The 17,325-nt window shown below is 45.0% G+C and overlaps 1 protein-coding gene across 1 annotated transcript in view; it reads left to right on the plus strand.

Annotated features, from left to right (window-relative positions):
* Nucleotides 1-2,947: 2,947 nt before the first annotated feature.
* The window catches only part of PHACTR2 (phosphatase and actin regulator 2), a gene marked incomplete at its 3' end in the record, with an annotated part of 141,846 nt that continues 127,468 nt past the window's right edge, over nucleotides 2,948-17,325 (plus strand). Inside the window, exon 1 of the mRNA XM_081998537.1 lies at nucleotides 2,948-3,639. Coding sequence (XP_081854663.1) covers nucleotides 3,495-3,639 — 145 coding nt within the window. The 5' untranslated portion in view covers nucleotides 2,948-3,494. The remainder of the gene's footprint in view (nucleotides 3,640-17,325) is intronic.

Raw genomic sequence — 17,325 nt, forward strand, 5'->3', positions numbered from 1 at the left:
CGCAGCGCTTCCCTGAAAGCTGCCCAGCGGGCCCAGCTGGACCTGCAGCCTGATCCAGTCCGAGTTGGTCTCTTCTCCCGAGTAACTATCAATAGGACGAGAGGAAATGGCCTCCAGTTGCACCAGGGGAGGTTTAGATTAGATATTAGGAAAAATTTCTTTACAGAGAGAGTGGTCAAGCATTGGAACAGGCTGCCCAGGGAGGTGGTGGAGTCACCATCACTGGAAGTGTTTAAAAGACATGTGGATGTGGCACTTTGGGACATGGTTTAGTGGGCATGGTGGTGGTGGGTTGATGGTTGGACCTGATGATCTTAAAGGCCTTTTCCAACCTTAATGATTCTGTGATTCTGTGTCTTGGATCTGCAGCCAGGGTCTGCTTCAGACTTAACCCTCGGCAGCCTGCTGCCTTTGCCCTTCCTGCCTGCTTCCAACCACAGGCCCAGCATCCCTTCCCTTCCCTTCCCCCTCCCATTCCCCTTCCCCTTCCCCTTCCCCTTCCCTTTCCCCTTTCCCCTTTCCCCTTCCCCTTCCCCTTCCTTTTCCCCCTTCCCCTTCCCCTTTCCCCTTTCCCCTTTCCCCCTTCCCCTTTCCCCCTTCCCCTTCCCCTTCCCCTTCCCCTTCCCTTCCCTTCCCTTCCCTTCCCTTCCCTTCCCTTCCCTTCCCTTCCCTTCCCTTCCCTTCCCTTCCCTTCCCTTCCCTTCCCTTCCCTTCCCTTCCCTTCCCTTCCCTTCCCTTCCCTTCCCTGTTCATCGCTCTGCAGCTCCAGTACCGGATGCCTTCCAGGGTAGAGAGGTGCCCCAAAGCCTGTCAAGGAGATATTTCCCTGACCGTTAGAATGGCTTCAGAGGAAGACTGTGTTGAAGCTGCCTTGCTTCAGTAGATGATACTTTGCATATGTGCTGCAGATCATGGGTGGCAGGCAGGTACTTTAAAAGATGCATCTTCCAGCATCTTTGTAGCCTGTGCTGGCACTTCTCCCATCTTTCCTGATGCCCAAATTGCGTATTTTTGCATCAGATCCCAGCAGCCAGAGGATGGCCTTTGTGAAATAATTTGGTTTAATCAGCAAATACTAGCTTTGCAAAATCATGACCACAAATGGAAATTTCTTAGGCAATCTAATCAAAACAGTTAAAAATGAATGAGCAGACAACTGGATTAATCTCTCTCCACCTGGGAAGGGTGCATACTGTACTTCTATTCTATGGAAACAGAACTTCCACAGCCATTAACCACAGCTGTTACATTTCATCCAAAAATATCTAAAGGGCTGTGAAAACAGAAAGTATATAATTTTTTAATATTTTCATTTATGTGTGTAGCTTGATGAGTGTATGAAGTTACAGGCTGATAAAAAACATTGTGACTTCCATAGTCTCATTCTTTCTGACTGACTGTTCACATTACTCTAATTTCCAAAGGCACTTTGATATCACAATAGGACCCTCTTCGTATTTCTTTTACATTCAGTGTTGACCTACTTTCTCTATGTCTTCTTTTACCTTCAGATGTCACTTTGCTTTTCAAAAGGAATCCTTAAACACCTTTGACCTCTTGCTATAGTATCTTTTCTAGTTTATCTTTGGATTTCTTCATGTTTCTCTTTAATTTTGATCACACCAAAGGATTGCAGGCACCGAGCAACTCCTTAATGTGGGCATTTTGAAATAGACTCTCTGAAGCTTATTCTGTACAGCACGCCAAAGTTACAACTGCTCTGTGGCTCCAAATGCTTTGAAGGAAAAAATATTTTTAAAAAACTCAGGGACCTGACACAAAGCCCACTGACGTCAGTGACCTGCCATCAACTTTGGTGAGATTTGGAGCAGGAACTGTGTATTTCAATAAAGAACTTGATCACATCCTTTAAATTAAACAACAAAAAAACCCCAGTTCAGTAAATAGCAGTCGTGAGTACACTTCTGATTAAGGCACAAACAGGTTCAGAAAATGTCACCATCCCACACACGCGCAGCTACTGAAATCTCCAGTGAGGGAAAAGGTCCTCAGTGCACAGTCACATCTGTAATGATGCAAGCTGCAAAGGGTAAATAATAAAAATAGTACGTTGTAAGACTTTGTGAACAACGCAAGAGTGGTGTCTGCGACTGCAGGGAGCTCTCAGCCTGGGCACAGCATGCCTGCCTGCACAGGAAGGTCTGTAAGCGTGGAGCTGGCTACTGTGCCCTGTGAGGAGAAGCCCCTGCCTCTCACTCCAGCAGCACGGTCCCGCTGGGAAAGCTCTCCGCAGTGAGGGAAGAAGCAGGCTGGTCTGTCAGCAGAGGGAAGAAGGAGAGGAAATAGTGACGGCAATTCCCTGGGAGATGCTGAGCAGAAAAGACCTTTTGACCTGACGAATGGCTGACGTATGAGACTCATGTCCTGGATCCTCATGTACCGCATCGATTGCTTGGACGAGGGCGAAGGGTGCCGGAGCCGTATGACTGCTGGGCAGACAGCAAAGCCACAATGCCTGGCGAGCTGCACGGGGCTTGGGGTTGCAGGAGGGCATGTAGTTGCTTGGTGGGAAGCAGAGGCCGGTAACTGAATTTCACATGGACATTTTTCAGACTCGATAGGACTTGATTCAGACCTGAGGAGTGGTAGTTGCTAAAATGTTTTCATAGAGCCTGAATGGGACTTTCATGTTTGAGAGCTAGTGAAGTCCTGTCCGCCTTTGCCATTGTGCTGGTGGCTTCAGGGCAGCAAGGATTTCATACAAAGGCAGAATATAAAATGATGCGCCTGTAAAAAGCAGTGAAGCCATTAGATGACACCCTTTTAAAGATGAAGCATGTTGTAAAAGCGTATCTGTAAAACAAATACCAGAAAATGAAACCGCGGGGCTTGGTTTTTGCTTAGTTTTTGAGTCGGTGTGACTCCCGCTTCTCATCTGAAAGGCAGGAGGAGTAAAACTGGTTGTGATAAGCCTCTTGTCTGCAACCCAAACCTTAAGAAAGACGAAGGAGGGGGGTGAAGGGAAGGGGAGGCGGCAGGAGATTTGACTCATCACCCTCCCTGCTCGGCTGAAGGGGTGCGATGCCTTGTGCAACCCTCCCGGTTTTGCGGGGGGACGGCCGGGGGAGGAGGCAGAGCACCGTGTTACACAAAACAGAAGTGGTGGTGTCGGTTGGCTCGGCTCTTTTTTTAACTGATTCTTTTTTTTTTTTTTTCGTCCCCTCCGAGAGTTGGAAATCAGGGGAGCGGGGAGCCCTAAGACATTCTGGGAGGGTGCAGACGGACGGAGGGAGGGGACGCGGGGGTCCCCCCCGCGCCCCCTCTCTCCGTCCGTCTACACCACCACTCCCCCCTTGCATTACCCCTGTGCAAACACAAAATTTAAGCTCCGACAGACCCAAAATCCCCATCGCCGTCCCGGCGGGGCGGTCGGAGGCGAGGGGCGGCTCTTTGCAAACTTTCCCTTTCCCCTCCCTCGCCGTCTCTCTCCCTCCTCTTCTCTCCTCCCTGCCACTCTCGGCTCCCCGGAGGCGATGGCTGAGAGGTCGGGGAACACGGGGGGAGAACCGCTGCCCGCCTGGTCCTTGCCCGGTCCCCGCGGCCGTTCCCAAAGCGATATCTCCTCCTTCTCCTCCTCCCGGAGACCGTGCCTGCTCCGGTCCTACGTGGGTGGCTCAGGTAAGGGGGAAGACAGGGGAGGGTCCTTGTGTCCGAGCACCTCCACTGAGCCGAACAGGGGAATTTAGGAAAAATGCACCCTTGTCCACACCCTGCCCTCCCAGAGCTAGGATTGTATCCTTCTCGGTGGCCAAAGCGCGGGTCCCTGGTTTACGTCGTGCTTGATCTACCCCTCGAGATGATGTCTCTGGCTTTTCATGCCCGTGTTCTCAAGCTTAAATGAACCCCAGGAAAGCCATGGGTACTCACCCCTTCGCCAAAGCATCTTCGACTTGCAAGGACAGAAAAGCCCCAGGAAGGCTTCAGGGTGTATTGCGGGGGCATCAAAACCCCTCGTCCTGCCGCTTACACTTCAGTTGCGTGTCAGGATTTCACTTCATGCACCTCTGTTGCCTTTGGGTTTTACATTAACAGGTGAGGCAAAACAATGTGTGAGTCAGTATCCCACCGTCCTCCTTCAGGATGTACCCACTGCAAGTGCACAGGGGATAATTTGGGGGTGGAAGCTGGCCCTTTGGGACAGAATAGGCTTCCTGCAGGATTCGGAGTAGCTTTGCTGTGTAAAATGAGAGGAAGTCAGGGTCCTGGTTTTACAGTGCAGATATTTGAAAGTGGCCAAAGTAAAATAAATACATACTCAGCTGGGCTGTTCTTTACTCAGGCTGTTTCCTGAGGTTGGGTATTAAGGAAAATGAAATTCTGGTCTCCATACTGCTGAGCACATTTTGGAAATGTGTGCTCGGCCAGTTGCAAATCAGCCCTGCTCTATTGACTGAAACAAGACTGCAGGCATGTACGTCCCTGGCGATGTGGGTGTTTTGGATGCACTCACACACTGCTGCACAGAGGTACCCATGAACCACAATGCCATCAGGGGAGCTCCAGAGTGTACTGAGGGACCCCCGCTGCTGCAGCACGAGTAGGACAGCACAGTGCATGGTCGGGTCTGCAATGGACCACAATGTCCTCTTACGTTTGCTCCTCAGGGAGTGTTAAGATGAAGCAGACCAGTTGCTTAGGGAAGCTCAAATATATGGCTATGCCTGCCTGATGAGGAGAGAGGGAGTGAAAACTTGCCTTGTCACATAGGAGCAAGTAGATCCAGCTTGTGGGGCCAGAGGCTGCAAGCAAAAACAACTTTATGTGACCTTTTCTGCATCATTTTTTGCTCTACCTTTTTCCGTGTCTAATTAAAAGATATGTTGAAGGACATTTGGGACAGGGAGAAGGGAGGAGGTTCCAGTGGTTTGTCCAAATCAGAAAGGACTGCTTTTAGGTGTGAGGTGTGTTTCAGCACCGTCTGGAAGAGTGCTGTGTGAACGACACCTCACAACTTGGTCTGTACACAAGATGCCTTAACCTGACTGCAGAGGGATCGCCACAGAGGTTGACAAGACTGAGACTATGTCAGTGTTAGACTATGTTGGTTGTTAGCTTAACTACAAAGACTGCTAACAATGGGCTGGGTTCATTACAAGAGACTGGCAAATTCAATGGAGGTAAAATGATAGTATTTTCAAAGACGTATTGTTATTTGCAGTTTCTTACACAAAAAATTTAGGCTTCCCTGTTGCCCTACTTTTTTCTTTTAATTTTGAGGATGTGCTTCCTGCCAGCAAATGACAAAGGTTGCTTTCTCTGTTTTTTATTTTTCAACATCTTTTCTTTCATTCTGTATTTTCTCCATTGCTGCTTCCTGTATTTTTTTTCCGGCTGCTCATTGGGCACAACAAAAATACTCACTTGCTGCCACACAACTGTTGATTCCATCTTTAAAAAGTCAAGTATGGATTAAAGATGCAAAGCTGTTTAATTTTTGATGTGGTGGTTAGAGTATTGTTTTTATACTGAGATGCCATTAAAATAACTTGCTTTTTCATTCCCCCACTAACCTGGAGAACAACCATAATGGGGACAGAAATGTGAAGCACTTGGAGAAACAATATGAGGCTTACTATTATTTTTGCTTCTACCTCTTTCTCTAGCTGTACCATTTGATTAAAGTAGGTCACTCATTTACATCAGATGTTACCTATGCTCCAGCTGCTGCATTTAGAAAAGAACAATTTGCACTTTAAATAACCTGCAAAATGTTTTCTTACTGCCTGTTCCTGAAGTGATTCACTTGCAACTGTTGAAGTCACAGGTTGTGGTTTCTGTTGCATATTTGTCTTCATTTTCTAGATCCTGATGCCAGTTGTGCTGAGAAGACGATGTTGTCTCCTCACACTCCATCAGCGGTGGGTTGATACCCCTATAGGCAGTTTGCACTGTCGTGTGTTTTACCACCTCCTGATCCACCATTCTCAATGCAGGATCTGCTAAGAGGCAGTATTTGTAGAGACCCTTCTAGCTAAGGGAAATATAATAGCCTTTCTAAAAGCAGCTTTGGCAGTGGCTCATAAAATACATCTGTTTTTTATTCAAGATCAGTGCTGTATGTATCTCGATAGTACAGTGAGGCTGGTCGGGTGGTCCCCATGTTGATGCTGCCTGTGCTTTCTTACCCCCCTCCTTCCTCTGCTATTATCACGTACTGGCGATAGCAACTTCCTGGTATCACTCTACAGCATCTCACTTCATCAGCTGCGGTCTGGTTTGTAAGGACAGTATATTTTCATTTTTTTTTCTTCTTCTTAAATCTGACCTTTTCTTTTAGGGATAGTGGTAGAAAATTACTTCATTTCCCTCTCCGGGCTGTCACCTCACTCCTCGTTGTATCAGGCCTTTACCTTCCAACTCTTTCTCTACTTCTGGTAAACCCTGGGAGGACTAAGGTGATCCTCATCATTAGTAAGGGTGGCATGATCTACACTTTTGATTTAGATCCTGAAAAAGCACGATGTCAGTGAAGTTCAGAGCGCCTGTGGCAGGCGGAGCCTGTGCATGACTTCAGCATCATGGTACGCCCCACCTGACAACTGGCTAGTTTGTCAGGGCATCTCTAGGAGACTGGTGAAGAAAAAAATACTCTCCTAAAATTTCAGAGCACCACCAGAGCCACTTCACTGCTTGAATTACATACCTTTAAGCAGCCTTCCACCTTTAGTGACTAGATTTAAAACCACCTTAAAGGTGGATCAAGTTATCCAAGTTTCTTGATTTGCCCAGCATAAGATGGGAACTGAACTGCGTTTGAAATAAAGTCCCTGTTCAAACGCTTTCCCAGAACTTCTCCAAAATCCAGATTTGGTGGCCGTGGCGCTGAGGGCAGCTCTCAGCATGAGCGGTGAGCCCCGCGGTGCAGGGTGGAGGGGGAGGCTGCTCTTTCATATCAGCCGCCTTCGTGCTCCCGTTGCGACGCAGCGCCGGCGGTTCTGTTCGCGACAGCCCTCGGGCACCAGCCGCAGCCATGGCTGTGGACTGCCTCCACGTAGCCGCGCCTGTCTTCATCGGCACGTCCATGTAGTTGGCTTTCAGTTTGCTCTCTTTTTAGTGTTGCGGCTTTTACTACACAGACTCGCATTTTGTTCCAAAGGTGGTGAGGTTTGCGGTGAGCTACGTCTTGGTGAAAAGGGAACTTTACTGCTCAGACCAGAAGTCAAAAAAACCACCCATTTCTCCACTCTGGGATTGACGCTGTCATACTGTTGCAGTTCCTCTTGAGGTCTCGCTCTTTAGAAAGAAGTAGAAGTTTCAAACAATTTGTTCCACTGCTAAGAAGTGCACCTTTCAGGTAGAAAGGTGAGCTCCTCATGCATGTTTCCATTCCTTTCATGCTTTTTTTCATGCCTTTCTGTTGATAGATGAAAAAAACAACCTACCTGAGAATTCAGACAGCGATCCATCAATACCTCAGGCTGTACCCCAGATGCTGGGTTGCAGCAGACAGCGAAAGGCTGAGCGCAAATGACAGTCCCGCCTCAAAATTTGTACATCCCAGAATTATTCTGGCAATTTTTGGCTAGAAAAGTGGTCCTTCACAGGTTAATATATTCAAAATTATAATGAGTAACAGCTACGATTCCTTCTGCTGCTGAGTCCAGAATAGTGTGGGTGAAAGGATGGCTTAAACTCACCCACTTCCGTGAATTGGGGAAGATTTCATGTAGTGATCAGAGTGGCTGATGTTGGATGGGAAGAAAATTGATGATTTCTGGAATTATTGGAGATTTTCACGATTAGAGTGCTCCACTTTGCAAACTTAAAAAATGTCAGATTCTCTTCTTAAAGGACACACTTTCTGTCTGATGCAAAGGAAATAAAATGTTTTTGATGGCTGGAGGTATTTAAGCATCTAGAAAGAGCGGAACCCAAAAAACTCTTATCCAGAGATGGTCTTGACTATCTGGGGGCTTGGAACCTAAGGAAAAGGGTAAATTTTGTCTAGCTAGGTAGGTAGCTGGTTTTGGCTTGCCTGTAGTTCCCTCTGCACTCGTTTTTCCCCAAGTGGCTACAGATTCCAGTTTCTTGGATCCAATTTTCATATATACCAAGTAAGAGTACTACCAAGGTGCATGGCAGTTGAGGTCAGTGTTTGTGAAGAAGACATCAGATGTGCTTTGGAAGGGTGGTTAGAAAGATGGTGTTTTTCAGTCATCAGATGGGGGCGAGGCGGGAAGCAGCCTCATGAGGTGGAAGAACACTCATAACTAAAGCAGCTGTTTTTGGTACGTTATATGAAAATATGAGAGTTACGGGAAAACATCATTCTCAATTGTATCAAGCAGGACTTGTTTGAAACATAAATCAAAGTACAGAACTTTGCAAGAAGGTCAAGGCAGATAATTTGGGATAGGAAACTGTAATAGAAGTTAAGACAAGTCATCATTGTTGGGAATTTAAAAACTAAACTGAAGACAACTGTGTATTTCCAAGAAATAGTGCATCCTGTCCCTCAGTCCACATTAACATTTTTCCATCAATTTGAAAATTTGAACTGTCAGAAAGAGGCAAGAATCTTAACCATATGAAATACCACATTTGCTTATAGAATTGAAGCATCGACTTCCTCATAATAATCTGGAAACACACTTAGACCATCATCCCATAATGTTAAATCTCATTCCAGTCATCCTTACACGTAACGTGTAGTTTCAGAATTGTGCTGAGAAAAATATCGAGGAATCATATAATATTCTGTACTGTATACATTGATAAATTTAAGTCTGCCTGAAAACTAGTTTAGTTAATAAGATTAGATGAGCATGCAGGGAAGAAGTCTGTGCCAGAATATAGCCAGCCATTTCTATAGGATTTTGTACCATGATGCATACGAAATAAGAATCTGCCTGTTTTAAACTGGACTAAAAGATATTATTCCACACCAATTCCTGCAGAGTAACTCGGCTAAGTTCTCGGTATTAGCCCAGCATGATTAAGTGTGAAAGGGGGAACACTGGGAACACTGGTTTACAAATACAAGCCATGTATGCCATGTGTCATTTACACATGACCCAGTTTCTGGGACAACAACTTTACAGTCAAATATTCAGACTTGGGCTCGGGCTTTAAAAAAAAAAAAACAAACAGTATTTTCTAAATGTGGTAATAATCTTCATGGTTGGCTAAGTAGAAATTGGACTGCAAACATTCACAGCATATGATTTAATGCGTATTTTGCAGCAACTAATCAGTAGCTGGCTGTGGCATCTGTTCAGCATTTTGCTACCGTGTGTGTGTTTTAGTTTCTCAGGGCCCTTTGGCGTTTAGCTCTTCCTGCTGACGTGTGGTGTCCAGCAAGCAACCGTTGAATATCAGACCGCACGTCAAGCATGAAGCCTGAAGAAGTGATCTGAAGAGTAGTGAAAGATGACTTTTAATTCCTTCTCTTGCTGAATGTAAACAACTTGTTTCAAAAAAGCTTTTTTTTTTTTTTTTGTTTTAAAACCTAAACGTTTCATCAGTCAAATGCATCGTTAGTGTAAATAATTTCTCTTCCCCCCCCCCCCGGCCCCGGACTTTTTGCCATTATTTCCTGAAAAAGCAGGCACTGTTTAAGGTCAAAGGGCTGGGGATAGTTGGCAGGTTTTTAAAAGATTGGTGAAGAGTCTGCATTTTTCTTTACTTTGCTTTTTGAAGTCAAAATCTTTTCAGTGCCAGAAGTTCTGTAGGATCTCAGTTTTCAGTAACACCAGTATTAGTCTTGCTTCTGAATTTTCAGTAGTTCTCATTGAATATGCTTTAGCATAAGGCAAAGATATCTTCAGTAGTAATCTTTTTTTTTTCTTTTTATTTTCCCTAACATTTTACCTAGCATGTTACTATTTTTAACAGATGCAGAAGTTATTTTTTCCTCGGGTACAAACCAAGTAGCGCAAAAGGAAAAATATCTAGAAGAAAATAGAAAATCCTGGCTTCAGTGTTCCAAGTTCAATCACTTTTCACTTTATCTTTGAAATTGTCAGTCTTAAAACCCACCCCAAGGGATGCTCTTGCTTTTCATGCACGTGGAAAACGCTGTGATCTTCCTGAAGCGCAAGCAGAGTTTGTAGGCGGTCAACACTCCCGTCGGTCTCGAGCTGAGAAACCTGGTTCCCATCACAAGTTTTGGTGCAGAACTGGACTTGTAATATGTCGCGTTGTATAAATTCTACAAGTGCCTTTAGTATTGTTAGGATTTTTGAGTTTTGAAAGGCTGAAGCAGTGAAATATTGGTAAATTGTACCAGTATCAAGTACTTGGTATAATGGGCTCAGAAGCTTTGGCACTGCTTTAATATAGGCTGAAGCTTCCGAGCCGCCACGCTTTGCTCTCAGGTAGAGGACTTTATAACGAAGCGGAGCTAAAAAGCAGCTTAAACCACTGCATGGTTTGGTGGTAAGATACTTCCTTACCCTCTCTTTTCTCTCTCATGCTTCTTATCTATTTCTGGCACATTCTGGATTGCCCTTCCCATTCCTCATGTTGTTGCTAAAACCACTTGGCCACATTCAGGCAAATACAGGGCCGAAGAGCGGGGGGCTGGGAGGGAAATGTGGAAGAGGAAGCATTCTACCGGAGGTGGCAACGTGGTGACTCTTCACATGCTAAAATACTGTGTGTAAATGCCTTCTCTTTGAAATAATGATCATGTTTTTTTACTAGATGTCTTATTTTTCAGAAAATGTAGCATTTAATGGTTATTTTTAATTGAATGTATTTTACAGCTCTCCCTATATTTTTTTAACGTTTGCACAATTTACAGTATCAAGAAGAGAAACTTGGTTGGGGACAGTGGACTCCTATTAAAAGAAGTTACTTTTTCTTCCCCTTCAACTTCAGACATGATTTCAGTCTCGCACCAAATTGTGTTGGCTCCCACTTGGGGAATTTGGCCAGTTGCACAGTACCACACGCTATTTCTGTTAGCTGGATGCATCAGTCAGCAGCTCAGTTTTGGCACCTATACCCAAGTCGTTCCTATCCAAACTACACTGGATTACTTCCAGTTTATTAAAGAGATGGCACTCATCTCTTTCTTCCTTTCACCTTCTCCCCACTCTTTCATTCCCCTCTCCCCTACTACCTCCTTTTCTATCTTCTCCACAGTTTCCAATAAACCTCATTTATATTGTGTTGATAGCCTACAATGCCACTTTTGATGATCCTCAGTCTAGGTCTGGCTGTGTATGTGTTAGGTCCTGCCCTGCCCACTCAAGTCTGATGCACTCCGGTGCTTCCCAATGTTGGAGGCTCTTTGACCCCAGCGACTGAGATGTGAACGGACTAGGAACCTGCAAACATTTGAGTTTATTTTCTGACTGTCACAGGGAGATAAAGGTTAGAATCTGTACAGGCAAAGCAGAGGTTCGTTCAGTTTTAGCAATTTGTTGGGAAGGGAAAAAAGATCTCCTAAAAACTGGGGGGAAAAAAAAAAAAGAGTTGCTGAGTGTTAGGAATGGAGAAGTGCTTCAGAGCCTTTTTAAGATAAAGCTTGGCACAGTGGTGAGGATCAGGAAAAGGCTGAAGTCTGGCACAATCCCTACATTATTTAAAGTTGTTAAGTTAGCTAAAGTTTCTTTGAATTCAGATATATCCTGATGAAATAAGAGTTTTGTGAAAATCCACTTTTTTGTAGAAAAAATCCTGATTTCAGGCACATTTCTGCATTTTGAGGAGAAATAGCTGACAAAATTAGAAAATGGTAAATTGTCAAAAGTTAGTCTAAAGTTTTTAGAATTTTTCATTATATGGAAATTTGGTATAGGAGGGTTTTTTCTTCTAGTTTGGGGAGCAGGAATAGGAACGAAGGCAGAAGAGAAGTGTCAGAACGTGATTACTCTAAGGGACCCCATCCACCTATGCAGGGCAAGTGTAACCACTGCCACTTTACTTTGTCATGGCTAAATCATTTGGTATCAAATTCTTTAAAGGTTCAAATGCCTTGAAAGAATAGGGATGTATAAGGAGGTATTTCATGGAACTGGGTGCTAAAAAGCATGTTGAGCAAAGCTCCCTCTCCAGAGCATGTGTCTTTGCTTTTTCTGGTTTTGGGGGACAATCACAGCTATTAAGATACATCTGTGACTAATATACACAGTACTCAAGAAAATTGCAGGCACCCAGTAGAAATGGTGTTGAGGTATTGTTTTGTATCAGCTACAAGTACAGTAAAGAAGGGGTTGTGGTGCATTGGCAGTGCGTGTCCTAATTGCAGGCCTTCTTTGTGTTCAAACACAGGCAGCTATAGTTAAACTTTGTGAGTGAAAGGATAATTAGCAGTCATCTGCTTGCCACTTTTTTATTTATTTCCTCTGTTGTCCAGTGTCAGGGATGACAGTATTAGCGGCTTAAACCACCGATGAAACTGTGAACTTTTTATCTGAAAGAAGAGGAGTGCTACTAGAGCACAGGATGAGAAGGCAGTGTCTACAAGACATAATTTTGGGAGTTTTTTTCTCATTAAAAGCAGTTTGGGCAAGCTCAGAAGGGTTGGGTTTGAAAAAAGTCATTTTACTTACACAGCCAGAGCAAGTGTAATCCATCAAGGCCCAGTGGACATCGCAAGTCATGATATGAACTGCTCTGGCCCCAAGGATGAAGCGTGGCATGCTGCTTTTATTACTTGGGCTATAGGCACCTCTGTATGCATTTCTCTGAGTAGACTCTCAATTCTGTGTCCTTAGGAGTGAGCCGAGAGGGAGAGTTACAGCTCCCCAGGGGCACGGCATCTTTCTTCCAGCCTTTTGACTTTTGAGCCCTGAACATTTAGAAAAAATAATGGTGTCTTCCTGTTAGGCCTTGCTGCAAACACAACTGAATGGCAATATTTCACACCGTGTTTGTTTTAGTGAATAGCAAATCCAAAAAATATGCTGCCACACAGCTATTCAAGTCTTTGGAAACACATCTGCTATGAATTTTGCCTTACTCTTTGGAAGTTGAGATAAACAATGGCTTTTGATCTGCAAATAGCAAAAATCATTTTGGAGAAAGATTTCCAAAGGACCGATGCAGTAATTTTCAGAGCTTTCACTTGTTTATATAGTCAACTTGGGATTTGTCTGATGGGATCTTCATGAGGTGAACTAGTGAATGTATATACAATTTCGTGTGTGGTTTTCGGTCACACCCAGCAGCGCCCATTTCACTCTGTGGTATGGGTGTTCATCGCCGGGCGCATGGTACACGAGCGCCTTGTCCTGCGGCTTGTGCATGTAGTGGTCTATCAGAAACAGCCGCCTCTGAAAGCTCCACCCTTGGAGCGCAGGATCAGCCGGGCCTGGGGCGAATGACTGGCTTTCGGCTACAGAGGTGGAAGGCTGCGGGGGGCAGCTTGGGGCCTCGGCCGTGCTGCCTGCCCTTTTTGGCTCCGTGTGGAAGAGCTCTCCTGATCATCACCAGGCCCTGGAAGAACGTCCCTCCCCTTGCAGCTTCCGCGAGGAGAAGCAAAGGCTTCCACAGAGGCAGCGGCCGCGGAGGCGGCCGCAGGAGGCAGGCAGCTCTGCAGCTGTGCCCCGCCTCGGGGGAGAGAAGGTGGCAAGCTCTCCCAAAACAGCAAGGTAGTTGCCTAATAGCGAGCTGGGCGTTACTTTGGAATCACTCTTAACTCAGGCTGGGTTAAGTAAAAGGCAGACGAGAGCGCTTCTGTACAACGTCTAAAATAACGCAGCTGCCCGTCTTTTGAAACGGAAACGGCACCGACAGCGCGAGCGCCGGCAAGAGGTCAATAACCAGTCTGCCGACCTCGGGGGGAAGAAGACCCATCAGATGTAGTCTTGGTGCCAGCTGCTTGAGTGAAGGTTTTCTTTACTTCTTTGCTTACATCTTCTATGAAGTTCGTGATTGTATTGCCTGGTTTGGATGGTTTTGCACTTTGGTGGGGTTGTTGTCATTTATTAAAATGGCAAGTAACGCACAAGTTGCTATCACAGAAATTCCTGACGGGTGAAGGTAACTCGATGGAGCGCACAGCTTCTGCGACTTTATTGCATTATTGTGTGAACTCTGTGGGGAAAAATATATTTGTTCCACTAGTTTTAGGCCAAGACTGGAAAAGTGCTGCAAGCGCAGGAGGGGACATGTGAAGGAGGTTTCTTGGGAGTGAGATTTATTGGGCTGGGGAATAGACTCCCCAGAGGAACAGTGAAAGCTACCCTGCTGGAAGCACTGAAAATCAGAGCTGGATATGCACGACGAAGTATGTGAAAAGAAGCTGTTTTGCAGTGGTGGTGAGCAGGGTCTTTTGCAGTTGTGGGATTTTCTTTTTATTGTTCTGTGTTTTGGCCAGGTGAGGAATGATAGTGGGGGTTGCGGGACTGAGCATACAAGCCGCCCACCTGCACCAGACACACTGGGCTAAGGGGATAAAGACGGAGTTTGCTTTTTGGCTGGATGAAAGAGCCACATCTGTGTTACCCCGTCTGTGGCAGAGGGAAAGCAGAGGGAAGCAAAAGAGATGGGAAGCAGTTCTCCCAAGCAGCAAAGAAATAACTGACAACAAGATAAGTGAAATGAAAGGGCAAAACCAAAGGAAATTCTGCCTCAATATTTTGAAGAGGAGTTGCATTATACTCACTTTTACCTGCGGCTTAAGATAATAAATATAATATAATATAATATATATAATAATAAAATATACCTAGATGAATTGAGTTGAATATTTAGAATATTTAGATGATTTGTAGGCAGTGGGGTCTTGACAGTGAGAAGTCCATCGAATAAACAAGTTTTGTGTGCCTTCGAAACCCGTTGGTATTTTTAAAGAAATGATGTCAAGGAGATTTTAATTCAGACACTGATTAGTAGAATGAATTCAAACACTTATTAGAACTCCATACTTCTGCTCCAATGAATTTCTCTCAGTTATATATATGCCATAGAGGAAACAAATCACAGAAAATGAAATTTCATGCATATCATGTATGAAGTAAATGAGTTTCAATCCAAAATGTTTTTATACAAACACTGATTTTCATAATAATGGGAGAGAGGGGGGAAAAAATCCAGAAAGAGCTCTGTAAATGGCAAATATGCATCTCTCCCACTCAGGATTAGATGCTTCAAATTATGCACATTTATAAGAAGGACCTGAGTTTTAAAAATACATGCAAATGATTTCTGATTCTAATCCTTTTAAATGTCAATAAAAGCTGTAAAAATATGCGTACTTTTCAGTAGTCCTAATCCCCATTTGTTAATGGGAGCTTAATCTTTATGAAACAGAGTCGTTGCAGGAGTGGCTTTCATGTTTTGAGGCAATTTGGGATCCCTGTGAAAGTGAATTCGGTCAGCGTAAGAACAGTACCAAGGAGAAATCAGAAGCCGGGTTCAGGGGCATTTGTTAGATGCCAGATGTCTGTGGGGTTCACTCTGACACCAAAGACTCCTGCCGTAAAGGCTGGTGTGGTTCAGGCAACCAAAATTCCTTGCTTCTCTTCTAAGGGAGTATCTTCGCTCCGTGCCGCTCTGAGGGACGCAGTGTCCCAAAGCGGGTTGCTCTGAGCCCAGGGATTTCTGTAACAGCGCTGAATGTTGGCCGAGTCATGTGGGTAGTGGGCATTGAAATACTCTGCCGTAGAACTGCAGGGCAGTTTTTTAGTAGGGCTGTTTATTTTACACGTAAAATTGCAGTATGGCATCTTCTGCTGAGAATTCATGACATGCAAGGAATAAGAGCATATCGGGTATGCCCTGCCCATAGGCACTGGTAGGTTCTTGGGTATGATGATGTGTGTGTATATGAAAAAACAACTAACCAGCTTCAGTTCAGTCCAGTTCATTTAAACGATGTTTTCCTAAACCAATGAAATATTAGCGTCTAGCTACCAGACTGGTGGAGCCTTGCTTTCCCTGCTAGAAAATACAGGTACACAGTCACAGGTAAGGAAGGAACCAGTTGGTAGCTCTCGGGCATCTCCAAGAGAAAGGCTGAAGGCTGAAGGCTGAAGGCTGGCCACAAAGACCCTTGCTCTGAATGAGGAAGCAGGTCTCAGTCACTGTGCTTTGAGATTGCTTTGAGATTGCCACAGAAGGACAAAGGGCTGGGCACCCCTTTCCTTTCCCCCCTCTGGTCTGTGCTGACATTTTTCCTCCCATTTCAGTGTATTTGGCCTGGTGTTATTAGATAATAATTTTGGTCCCTCAGCAAATGCGTTGGCTTTGAGAAAAAGGAGGAGACCCTGCACTTCTAGCGGGGTGAGCATGCTTCCACAGAGCACGTGACCCAGGCTACGCCGGCGCGGAAGCGTGGTCCAGCCAAGCCACCGCTGTGACTGAACCCAAGCTTCACCTTCAGCTGCTGTGCAGTCCTCTTCTGTACGCAGCAGTACCCTGCCGCTGAAGTCCAATGCAGTGCTCCTGGGTTTGTGATTTCATTGTGACTTTCCAGTGCTTAACTGCTTTGGTTTGGCTCTTACAGTCACATTCTCAGTTGTTTTTTCAATGGCTGCTAGGCTGCTTTGGTGTTGAAACCTTCTGAAAACACGATCCTGCCATGCCCAGGCATTCAGAAATTAGGAGAAAGGGAAAGAGACAAAGAAGCTTACTGGTTTGTTTGTTTGGGGTTTTTTTAATTTTAAATGAAGTTATAATACACTTTCTATGTCATCTTCATGTTTCTGGAGGCCTGATTCATGGTTTTTGTACATTTGTGGCTGGCAGTGCTGCTATTGACTTCAAAGAGCTTTGGCTATGGCTAAAATACATCGCTGCAGCTTCTACCCCAGGAAGGCCTCTTCACAACACTTTTCAAAGATGAGGTGACCTGAAGTTCAGTGTCAGAGTCCTTTGGACGGCAAAAGCCCCTTTGGGACGAGAGTGGGTTCTTTTCAGTTCCAGCCTCTTCAGCAAATCCTGGTGTAAGCAGGCATGAGATATATTAACACATTTTCTGATTGCCCAGGCTCAATAATTATCAAAATGTGTGAGATTATTTTCCAAAGGAAGTTAAACAGGGAGCAAGTAGAAAGCATCTAAAGCAATTTCATAGTAGGTAACATTATATAGTGACTTCTGCCTGTGAAAGCCCTATGAAAGTACACTTGATGTGAGGGTCTCCAGGCAGCCTGGGTTCAGGCGAGTGGGTCTCCTCGTGGGATGAGAGCTCTGCCTGGGCTTCTTGTTACTTAGGTAAGGACAGGAAGAGCCGGGGATTGTCCATGACGCACAGAGTCACTCGAACCTCTTGTGCCTGTGCATGGAAGTGTGGAGTGTGTTGGCTCTTCTTCTCTGACATGAGGGATATTACCTCATTCCATTGAGCCAGTCCTTTTATTATCGTAGCAAAAGGAGAAAAAAGTACAGATTCAGATACCAAAGGAAAAT

The sequence above is a fragment of the Phaethon aethereus genome (assembly GCF_964289735.1).
Source record: "Phaethon aethereus genome assembly, chromosome: 3".
NCBI lineage: Eukaryota > Metazoa > Chordata > Aves > Phaethontiformes > Phaethontidae > Phaethon > Phaethon aethereus.